Source organism: Lepisma saccharinum, chromosome 27 (assembly GCF_977018435.1).
Source record: "Lepisma saccharinum chromosome 27, izLepSacc3.1, whole genome shotgun sequence".
In the NCBI taxonomy this organism is placed as follows: Eukaryota; Metazoa; Arthropoda; class Insecta; order Zygentoma; family Lepismatidae; genus Lepisma; species Lepisma saccharinum.
In genome coordinates, this window is record NC_139255.1 from 35,075,804 (window position 1) to 35,100,753 (window position 24,950).

Below are 24,950 nucleotides of genomic sequence, written 5' to 3' on the forward strand. Positions count from 1 at the left end.
AAAAAAAATACATGCATATCATAATTAAATCTGTCATTAAACGCCTAAGCATCTTTTAAAATCTTTGAGATTCTTTTGGCAATCGATTGTTTCAACATGTTCGCACACAACACATTATCCCTCTTGGAAACTGTGCAGAATTGAAACAAATTAAGTAGACACCAATAGCTACTTTGTTATTTCAAATAGCAGGAGAAAACGGGCACATGTTTAAGACATTTAAAATGCCCACAAAAAAAAAAAAATACAGCTACCTATTTACCAAGTCAACCAATAAATCTACAGCACGATTAAATTCAACATCACACTTTATTCTTGCTGCGTCATTTCTTTACATAGAAACTAATTAGACGAATATAAAAGCACTCTGAAAAATTAATGTTACAAAAATGTTGATAAAACGTTGTCAATTACATTACGAAATAAATATGCATTCCACATTGATGTACCTAAACATAGATATGTGTTCCAAGTTATATAAAACATTAACAACATACGAAAAACAAGTAATTCCTTTGTTTTTAGTAACAAAGACATGTGCTCGGGTGTGTATATATGTATCTGAATCATATATACATGTGTTCTCTATTTTTCCGACTACCGAAATACAATTATGTATTAGGTACAAGAACCAGCCACTGAACGGAAACTATTTACAAATTTCTACACAAGGCAAAGATAATGGTTAGTTTCATTTCAACTTACCGTGCGCATGTTCACCTTTCCCAGGCATACCTGTCTAATGTACAATTCACAACCACGAGTAGATTGGTCATGGTTTACAAATATACTCACCATTCAACATAAAAAAAAACAAGGCAAGTTATGCGGCAACTTCTGCGATAGGTTGCGAAGTCTCCGTGCAGTCCTCGGTCTTCGTGCTCGATTCCTGAGGGTCATCAGGAATACTTGCAACAATTGTGTCCCCTATGGAAGTTTCATCGGATACAACCACAATTTCACCAGTGCTTGGCAAATCTCCAGTATCACCCCCACCACCCTCGTCGATCATGTCACCGCCAACTGGCATGCCGATGTGAGTGCTGACTTCGTGATACTCGTTGCTCATCTCTCTTCCCCTTCCTTTGTTTTTGATCTTGAATTCTATTTCCTTCTCGGGTGGAGGCACGATAGGAATTGCAGCTTTAGGTCGCTTCTGAGGAGTTACTCTAGTGAACTGATTGTGGGTGTTGTAGTATGTTATACCATTCTGATAAACTTCAGGAGGTGGTTGCGGCTGAGGTTGGGCCTGGAAAATAATATTTCAAGTTGAGATACACTGTACATTGCTCTGACCTCTCTAATTTACAGTTTCAAATTAACAACTAGGGATGGACAATATCAGAAATTTGATATCGCGATATATTGTCAAGAAAATATCGACTGACAATACGATATTTTTTCCATATTGTGATATCCATTATATACAAGGGCTGCTGGAAATGTTTCTGCAATCAATATGAAAAAAGGCATGTGAAATTCTGGGAATGGCTTTATTGTTTTTCAAAGTATTCACCCTGAAGATTGATACACTTTTGCATACGCTCAAACCAATTTTGAAAGCATTTTTTCCACTCTGAAGCTGATACCTCAGAAACCGCTGTTCGGAATGCATCAACAGCTGCTTCAGGCGACACAAATCGCTCACCACGCATCTTATTTTTCATGTGTGGAAACAAAAAGAAGACATTAGGTGATAAATCAGGTGAGTATGGACAATGAGTCATTAATTCGACATTTTTACTGGACAAAAAATCAACAGTTTGGTGCGCTGAGCAGGAACTGGCATTGTCGTGGTGAAGAATAACATGAATGAGGTTTGTTTTATGCAATTCATTGATAACCTCTGGCAAACAAATTGTGTATACCACTCAGCATTTACAGTCCTTTGATCTTCTAAAGCTAATGTTGCCACATGTCCGGTATAACAGAAGAAAAAAAGCAATCATTTGCTTGGCAGCACTCCTCAAACGAACAACTTTTGTTGGTTTCGGCTCTTTGAAACACCCAAACAGTGGATTGCTGTTTAGTTTCGGGTTCGTATGAATAGATCCACGTTTTAACGCTTTAGTATTCCAAATTTGACTTGAATTTTTTGAGCAATTCTTTACACCAATTTACACAAGCCTGTTTTTGAGCTTCGGTCAATTTGTGTGGGATCCAATGGCTTGAGAGTTTCCATACGTTCAGATGACCATGCAAAATTGTATGTATTGCTTTCATGTCAATGTTTAAAGATGCCTGAATCTCACAGTATATCACATGCCGATCTCTCTCAATCCTTTCACGCACAGCATCAACATTACTGGCAACAACAGACGTGGATGGACGACCTTCACGAAATTCATCACTGAGAAATGTGTGACCACGCTGGAATTTTGGAAAACCAATTGTACACAGTCCTATTGGATGCTGCTTCATCCCCAAAAGCGAAATTAAGTCGCTCGATGCATTGTTTCGATGTTAAACTACATTTGAAATCATAAAACAGAAAGTGTTCACGAGAAATTTCCATTTCTCACACAAAACTACTACTTCAAAATGCTGTGAAAAATAAACGAATAGGCTTAAACAAACAATCAAAGATAATTTAAACATAAAAAAAGGTCCATTCTTCCGATTTTTAAAATAGCGGAACACTAGCGCCACTGTTGGTGGTAGTTTGCAGAAACTTTTCCAGCAGCTCTCATATATCACCAAAATATCATGACATATCGTGATAATAGATCACTAAAATATGTATTGTGCAATTCAACATAACAGCATTTGGTGAGGAGAAGGCATTCTGTGTCCTACAATTCCATAAAACAAGGTCTGTTACGACCATACGACGACAGTGGAGCACAAAATTTCACAAAGAGCCACCAACAGAGAAAAGTATTTGTAAGTGCTTGCCCAATTTGTTTATTTCCATAGGTTTAGTTGGAAACCTTCGTAAACCTAATCCATAGTCTCTTTCGACACTGATGGTCAGCTACTGGATTTGCCTTGACACAGACAACCTGTAGCTACAAATCGCCTGAATCACTTACGAATGATTTTCTCAGTTGGTGGCTCTTTCTGAAATTTCGTCCTCCACTGTCATCGCACGGTTGTAACAGACTGTTTGTTTTCGTGGAATTGCAGGACGTACATTGCCTTCTCTCCAGATGCCACCATGTTGCATTGCATGCTCCTAGTAAAAAAGTAAAGTGCTCCCCTGTGCTTTGCATCATGCCATAGGGGTGTATAGGGGTGTGGAGTTAGGACCCCACAGCCAAAGTGGGGGTGATGTGATCAGCTCCATACCCCTGGTCATCTTTACTCCCTAGTTTCTTCCAGGTACCCACTTTATATGATGCTTGGTTGGGTGGGTGCCAGAGCCGCTTGAAAAAATCTGATTTGATCCCTGGCGGGGGAGATAGGAGCGAACGACAAGAGAACATCAGCTATCCCTGCAAGACACTACCTACTCCTCTATACATGTGGCCTCCCCGATGGTGCAGTGGTAGCGTTGTCGCCTTGTAATCAAGGGGTCCCGGGTTTGATTCCCGGTGGAGGCACACAGTGGTTTGGATCCCACTTTAAACTGTACGGTCTAGTCCCAATTAGCCTTTCTGTGCATAAAATGGACTTAAAACACCAATTCAATCAATCAACCCTCTATACATGTCTCCGATGTCTACCACCACCTTGAAATATGTTTTACTCAATGAACCATAGTAAAGTTATTTAATTAATAACTAATTACTAAAAACATTACAAATAAGTAATTTTCCTTGTTGCAGATCTCCTTATATAAAAGTGGCTGTGTAAATAATTTTCTATATGATGAAAAAATAAGCAGTTTCAAGGGGACAACTACAGTCAACTCTCGATTCTATGATAACGACCCTTTTCCCGGGAACAGTGAAAAATTTAGAAAAAAGTCGAAAAATTTGGGAAAAAAGTTGAAAAATTGAAGGACAGCTGCCAAAAAAATGTTGTTTTTTTCACTCATTCCCTTCACGAGCACTCTACAGCTCACAATTGGGTCTGAACTAAAAATAGACACCACCACACCATGCATGAGTGATATCCAATAGCACTTGACCTCTGCTCTCCCCTCCCTCAAGCGCACCAATGTTACCCTGCACCAGATGACCGCTACCCAATGCACCAGGCTTGTTTTGCCACGCTTGCTCTTGGATATGCGAGAAGAGAAGATCGAATGTGCTTGGATGTTATTTTAAAGCAACCTTGACTTCTTTCCTTGTCCTAAGACCTGCTGAAAACTCACTGGGGAGTAGCCCGAAATGACTGCTGGACTTGCAGTCTTTGCCAATGTGTGTATGGCAGGTCAAGCTCTTTCATCGATAAATACACCACCTTGAGAGATAAGATTGCAGGGAATGTTCCAAAATACAGATGCGTGGCACCTGGAAGTCTGGCCCATCTGTCCAGCAGGTTCCGTGAGTGAGCAACTCTTGGCCTTGTAGCCGACAACTTCCGGTAACCGCTTTCAATAAAAACTTGTTCTTTGTTCCCTGCAACACTTCATAAAAAAGCAAAACTGTTAGAGATAATCAAAACCACATAGGCGAACTAAAGATCGTCAATTCACTTAATGCGTTGTCATCCAGGTTTCTACAAAATTTACTTCGATCTTACGTGCATCATAACTCCCGTTTCCCACTTGATATTTGGTCTAGGAATTAATTCGTGCGCCTGGACAAGAGATGGCGTAACGAGCGTATCGTCCCACAGTTCCCTGTAGCCAGACATGCGTTGAAAACTCCTGTCAGCGCACATCGTTCGTAGTATAGGGCAGTTGATTGACGCGTCAACAACAGCATTTTGTAGTCAACTGAACATGGCGCAGTTCATGCCAGATAAAGTGTTTTTGCGGGGTGTTCTGCTTCATTACTTTAACATGCAGAAAAGTGCTACCGAAAGTCATCGTATTTTGGTGGAAGTGTATGGTGACCATGCGTTAGCTGAACGAACGTGTCAGAAGTGGTGATTTCGGCCTGGAAGACCAAGAGCAACCTGGACAGCCAAAAAAAAATTGAAGACGAAGAATTGAGAGCATTGCTCGATCAGGATTCGTGTCAAACGCAGGAAGAACTTGCAGAAGCATTAGGCGTTGATCAAACAACAGTTTCCAAATGCCTCAAAGCCATGGGAATGATTCAAAAGATGTCACATTGGGTTTCACATGAATTGAAAGACAGAGACGTTGAAAGACGAAAAACCATTTGCAAATTGCTGCTTCAAAGACAGAAAAGAAAGGGGTTTTTGCATCGCATTGTTACTGGCGATGAGAAGTGGATCCATTACGAGAACCCGAAACAAAAAAAGGCCTGGGTGAAGCCAGGTGAACCAGGTCAATCACAACCGAAACGAGATATTCACTGTGCAAAGGTTATGCTGTGCATATGGTGGGATATGAAAGGTGTGGTGTACTATGAGCTGCTGCAACCAGGTGAAACTATTAATGGAGAACGTTATCGATGACAATTAATGTGTTTGAAGCAAGCTCTGGCCAGGAAACGACCAGAATGGGAGAACAGACATGATAAACTTATTTTTCAACATGATAACGCTCGCCCACATGTCGCAAAACCTATTTAGAAAATGTCGGATGGGAAGTTTTACCCCACCTGCCGTATTCACCAGACGTTGCTCCTTCGGACTACTACTTGTTCGATTGCATGAATAACGATTTGATTGGACAGCGATTCACTTCTTCAGAAGATATCGAAAAATGGGTCTCTGACTGGATTGCTTCAAAGGATGAGAACTTCTTTCGCCACGGAATCCGTAACTTGCCTGACAGATGGGCGAAAGTGGTGGCTCGCGATGAACAATATTTTTCTTAAGGTATTTATGTATTTTGTGTTTAATGTGTGCGTAACAACTGCAGCTTGAATGTGTGCGTAACAACCGCACAAATTAATTCCTAGACCAAATACATTTTCCTAATTGTGTCGATGTCGTAACATCTGCCAAAAAAGTGTTCCATTGGCTGACTGACTTCTCCCTTTTTTCCAGTCAACAAACGTGGGGGAGGGGGGGATGCCAATTATTTCAGCCACGATTTTCTTGCTCGTGTGTGCACACGGGCTGATTACAGGCGAGGGTGGAAGCGGACCCACCCCTCTTACGTTCCTTTGACATCTAAAATGGGGCAACCAGTTCTATATATATTATTGAAAACAAACAAAAACCATAGAACAAGTAAAAAAAAAAGTGACCCTCTTCCCCTTTCCCCAGCTCATTCTCCGCCACTGGTGTGCACGGCAATGTTGATAATTGCAGAATTCAGGTCCTATTTTTTTAACTTTTTTTTTATGCTGTTGCCTGCATAGGAAATATTGCCCATATTATTGTCTGTTGCATGGTAAAACGTAAAGCAAGGGTCATTTCTTTCTTCTTTGCACTGCTGTTAAAAGTTCAGTCTTCGACAGTTGCATTATCTTTAAAATGTTGTGCTTTTTGTCTTCCGCCACCTGTTGCTTGAACTTCCAGCTGGTCTCCTTGTTTTTACGATGCAGCTGGCGCCAGTGTTTTGTCTAGCGTCTGCAAAGCTTGCCGATAACAGCAATGACTCATCCAGCATGAAGGAAAAAGTTATTGTTTTGAATGTCGCAAAGCTGTTTTGATTTGACGATAACGAAATTCAATCTCCAGAAAGCACAACCAGAGTTAAAATAACTTCATGTTCTGCGCCCTCTGATAATCAAAACTGTAAATTTAATTCGCATCCACTTTTCTTCAGAACCATTGATGTGAAAAAATAATAATAATAAGTGCTCAATGTAGGAATGGTCGCTGAGACCGATTAAAAAGATATTATTCAAGGGGAAAACTTTTGGAGGAGTGGGTGTTTGACATCAAGAATACTACTAAATCCAACATTAAATCATCGATTAACTTGAGAGTAAATAACGATCTACCATCTTGATATGTGAAAATGCGCAGTTTCAAAAAGGCTTGTTTTCAGTTCATTTTATGCTGATGGACTAATCGGGACTAAATAAACAGTTTAAAGTGAAATTCAATTCCAAACTCGAATGATTATCAACTGTGATGCTGTTTAATGGCATGTCCTAGAATACGCATTGGATGAAAACAAATTGCAAGTTGCGCATTTCCTTTATACACGCTGGATTACAATGCACGTCAAGGAAGGTGTTTGGACTGCTCCCTTGAATGGGGGAGGAGGGTGAATGAAGTTGGTTGAAGCAAAGAAAACGTGACTTTTTGTTACGATGTATTTTACACAGCCAAACCAGAACGAAATTTACAGCCCTGCCTTTTTTTTGGTCTGGTGCCTAGAAAGGTTGTGTTGTTTCTCCCGAGAGATCTAATCTTACCAGTTATTCTTGTAACAGAAAATGCTCCAGTAGACCCGTATAAAATCCAACATTCATTCTGCCAGATTATCTCCAGACTCTTGCTGGCGCCAGTGTCACTAGTGTCAAGATTCTTCCGAGTTTCGCTTGCAATAAGCAAGAGATTGTTTTCCTTTCCATAGGTGTCGGTGCAAATGGGTTTCTCATGGACTAGAATTGTAAGAATTTCCTGGAAAAGCAACGACTGTGCACAATTGAAAGAAAGTAACATTATTTTAAATTATTTTTTGTGAATACGTTTTCATGTTCTATTTTCCTTCTCACAAGACGCATCCTGTGCATAACAGGTTGTATAACTACCAGGATAAATGGTGTTACCATATCCTAGGCATCTTTGTGTCCGTTTGAGCTCAGTTTAAGCTGAAAATTGGTGCAAATTCCAATAACGACCCTTTTCCCAGGAACTGTGAAAGATCGTTGTATCGAGAGTTGACTGTATATCACTTTCTTCTCTTTGTGGTTTACAACTTTAATACCGGATAAAATGAACTAGTTACCAATCTAATGAACCTTCAAGAAAAACTGACTATATTGCTGTGGAGTGCGATCTCACTTCCAATTGATTCAAACTAGTTAATATTTATTAGGGATGGTCTATGAAATTTTGGCCAACACCAATATTCTACCGATCCGATATAAAATTTGAAATGGTTCTTGAAGAACCTGAAAGCTTAACTGACCTTAATAAATGGGTGTTTCGAGGTGACTGCAGGGTAGAAGTAGTTGCATATTTAGACATATACTTTTTTAAAAAATTGAATATATCGAATTTGCAATGATGGGTGCATCAGCACTTAGGCTTGCGCACCCGCCACATTATATGGGGTCCAGCCCCTTACCAGAACAAAAGTATAACTACTATCACAACTGTAATGTCAGACTAAAATATTCTTACTTGGGTTAACAGCTGAGGGTGTATAGGTGTACTCAGCACAAGCAAGGACAAAACACACACACTCCTACAAGGATTATATGGGCCGTAGGTCCAGAAGCCAGAGCCTCATTAGTCTGCAAAATGCATTCCAGGGTGTACTATGTGGAAGTGAAGTTGACAATTGGGTGTACTTTGTGGAAGGGTCACCCCCATTTTTTAAGTAGAGCATGGAGATTATCCATAAAAATTATAAATAAATTGGCAGAATTTTGCACTAAATTATAAGATATTTATAGATTTATCGGATCGGTAAAATAATTAGTAATTTTGCCAATACACCGATATGCCTATACCAGCCGATAATGATAAGAGTACCGATTAATATGCCCCATCCATAAACTATTACAATATTCACATATCTGTATATCGGCAGGAATCTGTACAAGTTTAAGCATTAGTTTCTATTTAGCCACAAGTTAACATTTATAGTAAGTAATAAGGGAACTAGGATTGAATGAGGAGTTTCAAAAAGAAATACATACCACAGGGGCGAATCCCTGAAAAGCAGGATATGCAGGTGGTGGATATTGAGCAGGTGGCGGCGGGGCGTAACTTATCACAGATGCAGTTGGACTAATGTATGGAGCAGCAGGAACAACAGGATTTGGCACAGGTGGTTGCGACACAGAAACAGGAGTGAACAGACGGGGTGCTGGTGGTTGTCCTCGAGGGATGAAGGTTGTTTCGCTGTATGAGGGAGGGGAAGGGAAAGGAGGGGCAAAGGTTGGCTGAGATATCATCTGAGATGGAGAAGCGGCCACGGCTGGTTGTGGGTTCGCCTGCTGTGTTGATTCCGCATAAACATTTTGCTGATAGCCTGAAATAAAATAAAAAGTAAGCAATTAAATATACAGAAATTAGATCAATTACAACTAAGGCTTTGATTTTTTATGTGAAATATGTACTGTAGCGATATGAGATCATTACTTGATCATTTCTTACATTTAGAAATTATTTTTAATTAGGCTGGCCTTCATAAGTTTAGTTTATTTGCTAAGAAGTATGGAGAGCTGACCACATCTTTTCTTGAGATTGATTAGCTTATCAGGAACATATTAAAAGAAAGGTGGAAAGGAGCTCAACACACAGTTTTAGTAGCAAATACTATATGCTATGAATGACAATGGTAGAAATTCTTACACACTTGCTTCAGTTTAATTCATATTGAAAGCAGGGGGAACACACAATTTAACCACAGTCAACAGCTAAGATGATTTGACATACCTCTTCTCAGAATCCAATGCTGCTTTAACTCAATTGGCCAACTTAGGCATATTCAAAACAGAAAGAGACAAACTGACCAATTAAAATCTGAGTTTAGATCATTTTCATACATATTCCGTTTTTCTACCGAAAAGAGTAACCAACCATGAGTAACACCACAAGAGAGTAACTAAAGATACATTTCCCTAGACGTGTCACCCGACACAGGTGACTGTGGCCATTTTCCTAGCTGCAGCTTAACATAACGACGCAGATAGGAAAAATGCAAGCGATTGAAACATTAGGAGATAAGCTAAGGCCATTCGGTAGTATGCGTGACTGCAGTCACCTGTATTGGGATTTGGGATTTCCTCCACTTAGGAAAATGTACCTTAACTTTGCTGAGGTGATCATTTTTTCCCCTGAACAAACTGGGCTTTACAATAGAGAAATGGCTGACATTGCAACAGTCCTTACACAAAAAAATAAGAATGCTTGTAATAAACAGTAATGAAACCACAGCATCACATGATGTACAATGAATGCTTATGCATGTCCAAGTCTGAAATTTTGGTGTATGCACAAACACACACTAATGCGAGCCCTATAAATATGTAGAAAATCCAGACTCATAAAAATTACATTCATCAACATTGTTTCTAACATTGCTACCAGCATTTGACAACTTTTCTCTGCTGCATCAAAAGATAAAATATGCAATTACATAAAAATCCGGGCCCTACTTATAATAATGGAAAATTTCTGAACCACTAAGCCAAACTCTGGTTTCACATAAAAGGAAAATTTTCATGTTTCATGTTCACCATTAGTGGGAAATTTTCACACTTATACATGTGATTTTCAAATACATAAAATTACTCTATGGAAATGCGATAGCCTGCATAAAAACAGGAAAATAATGCAAATCTAAGTTTGTTCACCAATAGTAGATCTCAGTAAACATGTTATCCTAATTAAAATAGTTTTGGATTCCTTATCCAAAATATTGCATTATTGAACATACAATTCATTAAAAAATACAAAGCAAATGTGGGAAGATATATATTTCTTTTACCTGCTTCATAATAGTTTGCTGCTTGTCCATAATTAGCATTCTGTGTTTCCGGTAATGATCGTTGTCGCTGAGATGAGTACCTCTTCGGTCGATTAGCTGCTCCATCCTGCATCCTAGGTGGAACCACATTTTGCCTACGCTCCTGTGGTTGATGATAATTTGGTGGATTTTCTTAATGGAAAAATGGGGAAGGCAAAATTAGTTTATGCTGAGAATAGTGCCCATTTCTCTTTACTAATTTAGAGTTGAGACTATTACATAAAGTATTAATTAGTCCATTTCATCTACAGGTAGAGTAATCAAGCAGAGATGAAAATATCATATAAATTACCAAAAGATATTCCTCCACTAGAAATCAAGCAGCTATATTCCATCGTGGGATCAGATAGTTGCATAGGAAATGTGTTTACCTTAGCACAGTATTTTCTTTCTAGTTCAACAATCGTAATTTGTTTTATTTTGTTGCTACAAATATGCTGAACCAAAAATATATACCTAGCATATCAATTTGCATGTTCTCCCCAGTCATGGAAAATAAGAACAAATACTACATATGTAACTTTGTATAATGTAAATTCTTTTAACACCACATGCTGAAAAGAACATGTTTTATTCAGAATTAATGACATGGGACAAAAAAAATATTCTGCAAAAATGCAAGTTAACAATATCAATAAGACATTGGTAGGGGCATGCATATTTCGTTTTTGACGAAAAAACGAAATTCGAAAAAACACATTGTAGTGTTAATTTTTCATATTTTTGAAAGGTGTGAGATGCATTTTGTAACCATGTTTTGTCACGACATAATGCGAAATGAACTGCAAAAAGCGAAATTAACTCTTAAACACGAAATTTAGGGTTTATTCACCGACGCGGCATCTTCTGAGGTCTGAATTATCCTGAGAGTTATGCAATTCCCGGAAAATTGATTAATTCTGCTGTTAATATTGGAGAAACAAAAATTGATTCCTTTAAGCAGAAATAAACTTAATACTCGGATAACTACATAAATGTGCTATTAGAAGTGAAATGTAAATTCTGTGGAATAAGTGTAGTTTTTAAATCAAATTTAGGATTATATTCACAATTTTAAAACCAAAATGTCTTTTTATATACCACTTTTGATCCAATTTTTCACCGCTATAACACCGATATTTTATTTTATTTACCGCTTTTGAACCCGAAATTGACTAGTTTTTATACCGAAATTTTGCTTTTTTATTTACCAAAAATATGTGCCTCTAGACATTGGCATAAACTCAAACACAGTGTTGCATAAATTGTGCATTTTTTGCTCTACAAAATGAAATGACTGATAGAAAATAAATGTACCGGCGCATTAACACTAAGGCTATTTTGAATCTGTCACATACTAAGGAGCCTAGTCCATTATCAAGAATAAATTATTTAGGCATCTCGATATAAAAAAACAACAAGAAGTTTTACATTAATGCCTGGGACATGCACTTCCTTACCATAACTAAAATAAAAAGCTCCATATCTCTGATAAAAGCTGTGGCTGTTCACTCACAGAACTTTAATTTCTAGTTCGCAAATGATGTTGCTTTCAGGTTTGGGAGAACAATGAGAAACTTTCAATATATTTCCTTGAAACAGCATGTGATTGGGATACTGTACTACCCCTGAATACAAAAATGCATGATTAAAGCAACTAGGTAAATAAAAATACACAATAACTTACTCGTTTGCCTCCTGAAGTCCTTGCTTGCAATTTGTTCATTTTCCTTGAAAGAAATTTTCTTAAGATCCCTGGAAAGATCATCCTCAACTCTCTTCGAATTTGTAGTCACAGCATTGTTTTCTCGATCAGACATCCTTGTCTCCGACAAACTTCTCCTCTCCTGCACACGTCCTCTGCCTCTCGGCTCGTTTCCTCTCCCCCGACCACGTCCACGCAGAAAACCAACGGTTCCTCCTCGTCCTCTGCGGATCGGCGGAGGTTCCGTCTGAGTTTCCCTTTCTCTCTTGTCAGGCTCCCTCATTCTATCGATATCCTTGTCATCCTCCTTATCACTGCCTTTCTCCACCCTCGAAACATCCTGAGTCCTTTCATCGTTCCTGGGCATACTTTCTAAAATTTCTTTCGGTTCACTAGCACTTCTCGTCACTTCTATGCGTTTCCTAACATCGTTAGATGGTGGAGAAGACATCTCAGCGTTGGGAAGTGGAGGGAACTCTTCTTCACTCCTCCGGAATAATCCATCCCCTCTTCTACCTCCACGACTCCTACCCAGGAAAGCACCACGCTCCCTTCTCCCTCCTCTTGGTTCAGCGCCACGCCCTCTGCCCCTAATAGGCGGCTTCGAGTACGCATCTTCATCCTCCCAATTTCTAGTATATTTGTTTGGACCTCTCCTACAAAAAATTGAAAAATTATGTATAAGATTAGAGATATTTATCAATACTCCATTGGCTGTCATATGCCTAAATTTACCAACCTGTTACCCTGCAACGTCAATTTTACATTTCGCAGAGGACCAAGCTGAAAAACTTAAAATGTAAAAACTACAAAAAAATTTATTACATTTTGCCATGCTGTAACCATCAACACTGAATGTAGAATTTGGAAAATATAAAGTCAGGGTTCCACCGTATTTCTACTAATGGCTTGCAAAACTACAAATTAGTTGTTTATGAAGAGTAATTTCATAAACCGTAGGTTTGAACAGTGAATCTTGGAACCAAGATGGTACCACTATTAAATGATGCACATACTTCAGTTCCACTGCTACCAAAGCCCGAATATGATTGATTGATTCAGTTGGTGTTTTAAGTCCACTTTATGCACTGTAAGGCTAATCAGGACTGGACCTACAGTTTAAAGTGGGATCCGAACCACTACGTGCCTCCACCGGGTATCGAACCCGGGACCCCTTGGTTACAAGGCGACGATGCTACCACTGCACCATCGGGGAGGCTCCAAAGCCTGAATATGGTAACAACTAAAAGTTGTATTATTTCTCTTGTAGTCTACAGTTATTACAAGCATAAAAACGCAGATTTTCGTTGTGACGTTTCAGGAGAACACACGCTCCCTTCATCAGTCATTTATTTTTAGTTTGATTAAAGATAGTTATGTATGCAAGGAATGCATACATACAAGAAAAAATGTAAAAAAACCAAAGTTGTTAAGATATTTATAAATAATAATTAATGTACACATATTACATTTCAATTATACATCAATCTATCGTAGTTTGATTTAACATATTTAAGAAATTCCGTTTGTGATAAACAGAATACTAACAGTAATGGTCATTTGATATTGAAATCAACATCACTTGTGCAAACATAACAAAAATTATGCATTTCTCGCATAATTACCAGGTTTGTTAGACTCTGCAAAAAAATACTGACTTGTATCACTGATTAAATTCAACACAATGGAATAGGTATCACATTGGGTCTAGTAAATTTCTATAACAGATTACTCTTCCAACACAAAATCCACTTTATCACTAGTGAAGGACTACAAGGCCAATAAAATATTCATGTTTTTCATGGAGCGTTTTGCCTGTCATTCAGGTTGGTACAATATCAGTTTATACTACTGGCACTTTACTGGTTCGCCATGTGGAAGAAATGTAAACATCTGCCATATGACAGCAGCAAATCCTTGAAACAAGCAACGTGGATATTGGGAAGGTTAGTGAAGAGTTACAATAAGTAATTGCATTTGACTAAGTTGGAGATTCCAACCTTCTAACAATGTAGTTAGCATAAAACGTTGCAGGTATCCAAGGATATTGGTTTATATTTATAGTCATGTTTTTATCCAGTACTTATCATTCCTCCTCATTTCTAAAACAGATTACTCTTCTTAGACAAAATCCACTTAAGTCACTAGGAAAGGACATTTTCAATAAATGGCAATGTTGCAATGTAAAACATTTGCAATATATACAGAGAGGGTAACACTAAAAAATATTACAATGTAACAACAAAGTTGCAGTTACTTCACTGTTTGGAATAAACTATTTTGGCAGCAAAGAAATTAAAACTAGTATGTGTGATATCAGGAGCTTCCTATATACTATCCACAATGGGTCTATGGGAACAATTGATTATGAATATAAAAAGACGTTAAGAATTAATGTTAAAAACTGTACTTACGTATGCCAGTATGTTGTTCCTATTTTTCTTTGTTTAGAATTGTTTCAGAGATTAACTATCCCCTTCTTCAGGTTCTTATGAAAAAATTAGGTACTTAGCATAGTACCACGTCAAAATGTAGTACAAGGATTGTGGACAAGGGTTGGTGTGGATACATTTAAAATATTATATCCCTGCCCCAGACGTATATATACAAAGCTCGTCGTTCACTAAAAACTTGCACATTTAACCTATTCTCTGCAAGTTGTATATAGTGATACACACAGTGTTTTAATTTTTTAACATGAGAATAGGTTAAAAATAAATACGGAGAAACTAGTACTCACTTTTATCCGCGAAGCTGTTTTTTCTTCTTTTTCGATTAATTTCAGTGGCCACTGCCACCATCCTCGATGGAACAGCGCAACAAGTTCCAACGAGGATGGTGGCAGTGGCCACTGAAATTAATCGAAAAAGAAGAAAAAACAGCTTCGCGGATAAAAGTGAGTACTAGTTTCTCCGTATTTATATACTACCGCGTCTCTCTTTCCCCAATCATGAAGAATAGGTTAAATGTGCAACTTTTTAGTGAACAACGAGCTTTTTATACAAGTCTGGGGTGGGGATATAATATTTCAAATGTATCCACACTAACAATCGTTCACAATCCTTCTATTACATTTTGACGTGGTACTAGGCTACGTACCTAATTTTTTCATACGAACCTGAAGGGGATAGTTAATATCTGAAACTTAGTTCTAAAGAAAGAAAAATAGGAGCAACATACTCGCATACGTAAGTACAGTTTTTAACGTGTTTTTATATTCTGGAATTGTGACTAATACGCACCAAACCTACAAAATGCAATTGATTATGAACACAAAATGTTCTCTGCTTTAGTGTTGCTATCATTCACATTCAGTAAACATTGAATCCATTAATAGCATAAGGTGATTCTTGGTTGCTACAGCACACATTGGTAGAAAGTGTCAGTTAGTTTCCTGTTCTGTTATTTCAGACACTTATGCCTTTACAAATGCAAGCAAAATTCCACACACTTTCTAAAATAAAAATTGTCTTACCCATATCGTCTCCTACGCCTAGCCCTGGGTGGGCCTTCTTCATTCCTAATGTCATACCCATAAATAGCTACTAACTCCTCCTTAGACTTCGGAGCTTGGTCCGATTCATTAAATTTATCATGTGACCACTTATCGTCATTCTCCTTCCACACTTTCTTCTTCTTTTCCTCTTTTTTCGGCTGTTCTCTGTATACAAAAAAATATAATAAATATATATGGTGCTCATTGATTACAATATGCAGTGTTCTAAATTTAAAAGCATGGTCGAGGAACAAAAACTAAGTAGCAATTAATCTGTAAAACTATGTATAAATTGAGTGCTACATACAGTGCAACCTCGAATTTACGTTTTTCATGGGATTAAAATGAAAAACTTAAAATGTAGGAAAAAGTAATAATTCAGAAATGTTATAACATTTTGTTCTATGGGAACAGGGGGTACATCAATGCATGTATAATATGGAAAATGTAAAATCAATAACGTAATATCGGGATCCACTGTATATATGTATGTGCGTGTACCACATGATCCTTACGAAGGAAAATGTTATATAAAAAAAAAATTCCCAGATTTCACATATTTTAACTCTTCTCACCTTGGCCCCTGAAAAATATAAAACTAGAGTTCCACTACGTAGAAATTTGCAGCGAAAAATGCATGCTCGACCAGGACTCAAATTAACATCTCTACGCTGGGAGGAACCAGGCAACACACCCCGTTGCGGTAGCACTGGCCGAGACGATTCCACGCAGGTAAAACAGCGATAGCAAAAAATCACGTGAGGCCAGACCAGCTCGGTAGCTCATTGGTTAGAGCAATGGCATGGTATGCCAGAGTCCCTGGTTCGAGTCCTGATCGAGCCTGCATTTTTCGTTGAAAATTTCTAGAGTTCCACTGTATATACCAATGCTTATATAGAAGTCACTTTAAACCCCTCGCCACTGGAAGCTTTTCAAATATCACACTGCATGTAATATAATCACTCAAATATCTTATTACACTGAATGCTGGATAGAGAACATAGTGTAAGAAGATACTTACCTGTTATATTCAGAGATAAAAAAGATAACACCAAATAACACTATAAGTGACATTTTTCAGTTTTCACCAGTTATCTTGGGCGAAATGGATGATGACTAAACAAGATGGGAGGATAAAAGAAAAAGATGAAGAATGAATACAGTTTCATCCTCACGGAAAACAGCGAGAAAGAGGGATGGCATGAAGGAAGTAAGAAGGATAACTGAAGAGAAGAAAAAATATCAAGATTGGAACTTAATCTTTTGCAAAACACACTGTATAAGAAGCGAATTATGTGTGCACTAACCATTGCTATATTAGGTAGTGTATAGCGAAGAAAAAGTCTGGTCTAGTTTACTGGCCAAAAGTCCCAGTGTGAATCTAGCTCAACTGGTAACAGGTTTTAGAATGAAATTTACCTGGATGTATGGGAATTTAATTTAGTGCAGTGTTAACAGCCAACATAGTTTTTCTGATTTGTTAATCAACAGCTTGAAAACATAAATGTAGACAAGTTACTTACTCTTCGTCAATTGCTGTTCTATCATCATGCTCATAAAAAGTTCCTCTTTTCGGTATATACTGAGGATTCCTTCTATCTTCATCATCATCTAATTTCCTTTCCTTGCTTGGAGCACTTTCCTAATAACAAAATTAAAAATGATATCAATCCACAATATAAACTTCCCAAATTTTTTTACATCTATCATAAATGTCAAACAAAATTGAAATAAAAGACACCAAAAATTTCAAATGAACATCCAAGGATGGAAAATCATTTTACGCAGACTTTAAATTGTAATTCAATGAAAAACATTCCCTGGATACCCTGTTGTGGCATAGCTAATCTAGAAATCTCTACAGCCCAACTAATTAACATTGTTCATCATCACGAGTGAATTTAAATGTAAGTTGCTTTGTGATCAAATGGGTTCAAAATGGTAAAAAATATTAAAAGGTTAAATATAAAATTTAGGTCTTGATATTATATATCGTCAGCAATTAAAAAGCCAATGCTGAAACATTTGAGGTTTCTCCATGAACTATGCCACAGAGCAAGCCATGTTGGTAGGGTCTGCCTGCTGATCTCAAGTGGAATTTTCCAACCACGTCCCTGCACAGAGAAGATCTGGAGCTCACCCAGCCTCTTATCCATTGAAGGGGAGGTGTCTGAAGAATAGTGCTGATCACATTACCTCCTATGTTTGCAAGATTGAGAATGTACGCCCGTGCACCCTTACATGCCTTAATGGAACGGTACAATGCTCAGGGGATATCCCCCCCCAAGATAAAATTCCAGTGCGATTCCAGGCTTACAAGGAATTCTTTTCCAAAAAATATAACAAGAGTTAGAGTAAAACTTAATTTCTAATAAAATTTGATACTAAAAACTTATAAATAGTTCCTTATACAGCTTATTAAGTATGTCATAATTTGTGGACACTGGACCTACTCACAACATATAAGTAAGATTGTAAGCATGCAGGAGCATAATGCTAAGAGCACCAAATCTAAACCATCTCTATTTCATTCTAATCATGCGCTCAACCAGAAGAAAAGTGAACCAGCTGTACACCCAAAATGACCAGAATGGAAAGAAAAACAGATTGGCCTTCCCCTGTACCTGGGCGTATCTTACAAGATCAACTGGGCCAATATAACTGTGCATAAGCAAGGCAGATCCACATTTCAAATGCTATCACAATAAACCTACGCAATAGTGACAAAACCCGTCATCCTCGACACCAACCCTGGGGCTCCCTGCCATTAGAAAAATATCTGTGCACCCAATCCACCCCTCCCACCTACCAAACTAAAAAAAGAACAGGCAAATGAAAGCAAACATATCTACATGAATGCAGACAATAAGAACAGGACCCCACAGGGGCAAAATCCCAATACATGGTTGAAGAAGGAACAGCACCACTCATATGAGCAGGAGAAAAATTAACCATGCCACCTGCAACAAGCAAGTACATGAATGGCAAAGATACCAGACAGGTAGCAAAATCGATCATGAAGAAAATAGTGAGTGGAAAAATGAACTGTAAATTTATTACAATGAACTCTCTCTGCATAACAGAACAAACAGATACCTTTAGATACAATGTACACCTAATCTATTCATGTAAGCAACAGGAGGAAGATGAAAAAAAAAAAAAAAAAAACTTTCAACAGACGACACAATAATAATAGAAAACCTTATTCAGTACATGCATAATGAGATTAATGAAGAATATATTAGAATTGCATGATCAGAACTTGAGCCATTTCAACCCAGTACCCCCTGAATTCACGATATGGTATACTAATCAAAAAACCAAGCATACTAGATAAATTCACTCATACACTTCAAATACACTCATGTCCATAAGTTAAGGAATTTGCGAGATCCACTACAAAACATTGGGCCATGGTGATAATTGATGCAATAAAACATGCCCTGGCAACACAAACACATGAATACATGTCAGACAGATCGGCACCATGCCCACTCTGTACAAGACCGATTAGTGTGACTGGAACCATCTGTGCGGGAAGAGGTGTAGACCTGACTGCGTGTTGTGTGCGTTTGGCTCACAGTAATCGAGTCGTAGGGAAGTTGGATGACATTGCACGTGGCCAGATCACCCGCAGTTAGAGGCCGGCCAAAATCAACAAGAGGTGGGTCAGGAGATGAATGTCACCAGTAGCAACATTTCTCCTCTGTGGAAATTATTCCAGGTGGACCTAAACATTCAACGGCAGTATGGGCAAGGTCGACCACATACTACAACCCAGTACCAGAATCCTTATCTTGCTTTAAATGCCCGAAGATGCCCACACAACACTCGAACCAGTCTCTGGGACACACATCTCCTGGCAGACTGTATCAGCTTCAAGAGGTTGCTCTGTAAAGAAAGCAACCAGTCAGATTCATTCCCCTAACGCAACGACACTGCGTGGCTCGTCAAACATGTATTGCCCACCATGATTGAACCCAGGAACAGTGGGGTAGTGTCCTGTTCACGGATGAGTCTGTTTTACCCTGCAGCGAATCTCAGTGCCATCAGGCGTGCCCCTAGGACATGTTACAAACCTACCAATATTGTGGTGCCAGTGTTCTCATCGGAGGGGAAGGGGGGGAGGTACCATGTTAGGAGCAAGACTTTTCCGTAGTGCATATGGACCTGGGTTCCATCACATTGATGATAATGCCAGACCACACAGTGTGCGCCTGGTGGAGGAGTATCTGCTGCAGCACAATGACATCACGCGTCTGGAGTGACCCGCTCGCTCAACGGACCACAATCCGATTGAACATGCATAGATGCTCTAGGCTACAGCTTTGCAGCAGCCATAACACCATGGACCATTGTAGACCTCCGAAGGGTGCTTGTCCAGCAATGTGATGTGTTACCGGAGGATCCACAGTATGGAGAGCCGTTGGGAAACCTGTATTGCCATTTGGGGTCACCACACCCCATTGCGAATGGTTCTGGCACCAACCACCATGAATGGCACCACTGTCATTTTCCACGTATCCTGTGTACCTTGTATCAGTGATATTGCGTCAATTGTTTGAGCGTTGCAGGAAGCCGCTGTTGCAATTATTGCATTGAGCCAATGTTTTCTAGTGGATCTCACAAATCCCTTAACTTATGGACATGAGTATACGTTAAAACGGTAAACTTTTAAGTTCTGTTTAGAACATATAAGGTTCATACCTGTCCATCTCCTTCCTCCCTCTTGTTTTCATATATCTCTTCCTCGATTATAACATCATCAGACAGGGCTTCCTGGCCACCTTCTTCATCCACCAGACGGGGTTCCTCATCAGAATTTATTTCTTCTTCCTCGACACTTTCGTATTCTGATTCATGGTGCACTTCGGCAGCATTTTCCTCTACTTCACTATCCTGCAGGTGAAAAAAAAAATTGTTTTGTAAAATGAAAATGCATAGGCCTAACAATGAAACACCATCTAATATTACCATAAAACGTGTGTGTGTGTGTCTCACTACATGGAAAGTATTTTCTAAAATAAAAGGAACTAATTAATTATGCACAAAGAGCCGCAACTACAACTCATAAATATATATATATACAGGAATAGGATCAGAAAAGGTGCCTGAAGGGTGGATAAATACAAATGATGGGGACAGTAAACACTTACCACGCGAAGAGAAATAGTTTTATATTTCGCGATATCTGTCACATTTTCAAAGTAGAAGATAGATAGATTGGCATCACATAGAGTAGAGGCACAAAATACTGACAATAACGTCTCTATGGTCAGTGTTGCCAGAAACAGATAGAGAACAAAAAGTACTTTAACCAGTGTTTACTGTAAGGTGGGTGGTTAGTTTCGGGGAGAAGAGGAAAGGGCTACTGGTTAGCTAGGTTGAGTCCAATTAGTGCACACAAACTTTGTGTATCATTTTATTAACTTATGCTTTATCAATATGAAAAACATACTTACTGCAACATTTTCAATAATTATAATGCAAATGGCATAAGGTTTGCTGCTCTTCTGTGGCAACTGTATCTATTATTTTGATAAAAAGCAATCACCAGTATGCAGTATTTTCACTATCTTTCTATAGAAATGAGTTGTTAATGAGGAATCACAAAAGGTGTTGTCTTTTTGTTTGCCTCATCTGCCACAATTGACTGTAAAGACATTGCTTGCTCACGTTTAATTTTTGGGATTGGAAAATTTACTGTAACAGGGTAGGGATGAGTAGGGCCAATCTAAGACTTTATATCGATATCCAATATCTGGAAATTTCCCCTCTCCTATATCCCCCCCAATTTAATGCTCAATCCCCCACAAGAATTCGCCCGACAATAGTCCCCCTCCCCCCCAAACAACACTTATTACCCATGGCTTAGTAGTATATTAACAGCATATGAATTGATTCTTAGAAGTTCAACATCTGTCCAATGCTGTATTGCTAATCTAATTTCTATCACCACTGGATGCATGTTTGTATGGCGAACACCCTCGGCAGCATACGATCTGGACTGTCTCCACCTGACTGTCAAACATGGTGGTGGCTCAATTATGGTCTAGGGTGCTATACCATGGTATTCGGTAGCCCCTTGTCACAGTACACGGTTGGGTCACAGAAGCAGTGTATAGAGAACTCTTGGGTAACCAGGTCCACCCAATGGTGCAAACCTTATTTCCAGACGAGAATGTCATCTTCCAGGATGACAATGCCCCCATCCATACTGCTGGCACTGTTCAAGAGTGGTTTCCAGAGCATGCTGATGAAGTTCAACATCTTCCTTGGCCCGCCCACTCCCCAGACCTTAATATCATCGAGCCTCTGTGGGCTGTTTTGAAAACCAGGGTTCGGCATCGAATTTCACCTCCTTCGTCTCTACCCGAGCTGGAGGCTGGGCTGCATGAAGAATGGCTTTAAATTCCACTAACCACCATTCAGGACTTGTATCGGTCTATTCCGTCCCGAATTTAAGCTGTATTGCATGCTGAAGGTGACCCAACACCGTATTAATACATGATGTTCCGACTTCCACACGTGTTTCCATTATTCTGTCCAATATATATTATATATATATATCATTAAATTACCACACATCTAGTATGTTTATATAAAAATTGGGTAATTATCCGATAAGGCCGAACACCTCTCACTCGTTTATTTCCTTAATTTTAGCATTGATACTTACCTATTCTGCATTGTGGAAGATTCTTTAAGGTGAAGTTATGCCTTTTCCATAAAATAGTGTCAACTTTTCATATTACGAGTCATTATTTGTCTTCCTTGTTCTACTTGGGTGACAGACAATATGGCATGCACTCATCATGGATCATCTCACATCGTGCTTGTGTTTTGTCGATTTGGTACCTTCTTAACCGAAAAATACCTACTTTCGTGTTCATTATGTCATCACAAACCATTGATGGATAGCCCCACGAACCATTGACGGATAGCCACAAAAACCATTCACGAAAGCACCACGGACCATTTCCGGCAAGGTTAGGTTAGGTAAGCATAGTTAAAGAAAAAAATCATAAAAAAGGCACGTTTGGAAACACTAGCGAGACCGCGTGACTTTCGACGCTCACACCATCTGCACGTACATAATGGAAACAACGGCATAATGTTACAGAAAATGCAAGTTCCTTACATAAGTGATTATTACTTGTTCTGCAGGTAAATTTCTCGTATCGGACAAACGGCTGAAATTTGCTAGTTCATTTAATTTGAATATTCATACTTACGTATTCTGCATTGAGAAACATTGCTGAAAGTGGCATTTCGCATATTTCACGGAAATAAGCTCTATTTGCGACATATCGAGTAAGTTTTCTTCGTTTCTTTTTGCCTTCGGTAACATGCAAAATGGCGGTCACAGTTTCACTACCGTACTCGGCATGCAGTGTTTCCACCCCACTGCACCCAAAAATACCTATGTAGCCCCACAAACCATTGACACATAGCCCCACAAACCATTTCCGGTAAGGTTAGGTTAGGTAGGGTCACTATAGGTTACATTCATTCATTCATTGTTTTCTGCCTAATTGGCAGGTTTTTCACTGCAATCTCCAGCTTTCCCTGTTCTCTGCCTCAATAGTGAAAAATTGGTTTCGAAAAAAATATGCATAGCCCCACACACCATTCTCGCATAGCCCCACGAACCATTGACGCATAGCCCCACGAACCATTGACACATAGCCCCACAAACCATTTGCGGAAACGTACCTTCTTCAGTTACAAAAACACGTGTTTGGAAACACTGACCGGGATTACGTCATTCAGACACAGGCTACATCCACCTGGAAGTAAATGATGCAAGAGCTTTCGTGCATTGGTCACACATTTATATCGAAAAATAGATGATTTACCGGCAAAATTCAATGAACGATGCGAGAAAACACTTCCCCGAACTTCCACAAGTCTAAAGAAACTGCATTTGGTAAGTAATTTCTCCTGTAAATTTGAAGAAATCCGTTTGTCCGATACGAGAAATTTACCGATTTCAGTAAGTAGTTTCTCCTGTAAATTTGAAGAAATCCGTTCGGGCGATATCGGATATTTACCGAAAATTGCACTGGCCATCAACTAATTAGGCCATAATATCCCTCTGTGCAATGTATAATGAACATGGAACAAATGTAAATTATGAAATAATAATATTATTATTCCTACATACCTTATAGCAGGCATTGACTATGAATTGATTTCTTTCTTCAATTTATTTGAACAGGCACATAAAAATATTGGTAGTTTCATATTTTAATCTTAGTACTAACACTTATTTGTCTCGCACATTGTGTCCGTTTCTAACGATTATAATCGTATATTTTCTAATATAATTAAACTTAGAATAATTACTATAATTATACTATTCATATATACGCCGACGAACATGCCGTATGTAGAAAAAAGTGGATATTCAAAACACTATGAAAACGTAAACACAAAATATGACAGGTAAACTATGCAACTTTAAAATGCTACCTTCTCCATTCCCGTTATATGGCAGTTCTCAAAGGAAATCTGCTCCTTTCGGTGAAGATGAGAAAAACGAGGTCTATATTCTTCCTTAGTCACGTTGATGTAAATCTGTAACCTAATTAATGTATACTGTCTGCATAACTACATTCTTTCACCTTCATCGACGACTTCACTTCAAGCTCTAGTTGGCACATGGTCGTAATTATTAATGAGCAAATTGTTCATAATAATGAGAATAATCCCCAATATACCTGTTCTCCCTATATAAAAAGTTCATTAAATTCACCAAAATTTACACGTACATTACGTTCTTTTCTCAAGGGAAAGTAAACAAGTTGTTTTTGTAGAGCGGGCCAGGTTAGAGCAGGTTTCTAGACAGTTTCGTAGGTGTGTAACAAATGTAATGCATTAACTACAATGTGCATCGAAACCTTGTTAAAACGTTTTGATATAATTACTTACTCCTTCAGATCCTTTCACAATTTCATTTTCTTCTACCGAACCATCTGAAAATTCTTCCGAACCTTCAGACGTCCTAGTTTTCCTCCTATGCTGCGACATCTTGCCTACTTTTGTACTGAACTCAGTATATGATTCTGCTAGCGAGTTATAAATTGAACTTACTAATGATTTTAAAATTAAATGCATGCATAGTTATATATTTTAAATGT

At 38.5% G+C, this 24,950-nt stretch overlaps 1 protein-coding gene across 1 annotated transcript; it reads right to left on the reverse strand.

Annotated features, from left to right (window-relative positions):
• Positions 1-710: 710 nt before the first annotated feature.
• Positions 711-24,848, reverse strand: btz (CASC3 exon junction complex subunit). Its single transcript, XM_083113541.1, has 8 exons — positions 24,742-24,848; positions 20,515-20,706; positions 17,331-17,449; positions 15,787-15,972; positions 12,294-12,967; positions 10,589-10,759; positions 8,793-9,127; positions 711-1,249 (listed from the first exon to the last, which is right to left on the reverse strand). Exons 1-8 carry the CDS (start codon positions 24,838-24,840, stop codon positions 824-826), a joined length of 2,202 nt encoding a protein of 733 aa, XP_082969667.1. The 5' UTR covers positions 24,841-24,848; the 3' UTR covers positions 711-823.
• Positions 24,849-24,950: the final 102 nt, after the last annotated feature.

Excerpts from the sequence above, each read along its gene's own strand:
- btz (XM_083113541.1), bottom strand. The coding sequence starts at position 24,840 with ATGTCGCAGCATAGGAGGAAAACTAGGACGTCTGAAGGTTCGGAAGAA. Across the intron at positions 20,707-24,741 it reads TTGTGAAAGGATCTGAAGGA|GATAGTGAAGTAGAGGAAAA; the intron begins GTAAGTAATTAT and ends TTTCACCTGCAG. Across the intron at positions 9,128-10,588 it reads AGCAAACTATTATGAAGCAG|GCTATCAGCAAAATGTTTAT; the intron begins GTAAAAGAAATA and ends ATTTTATTTCAG.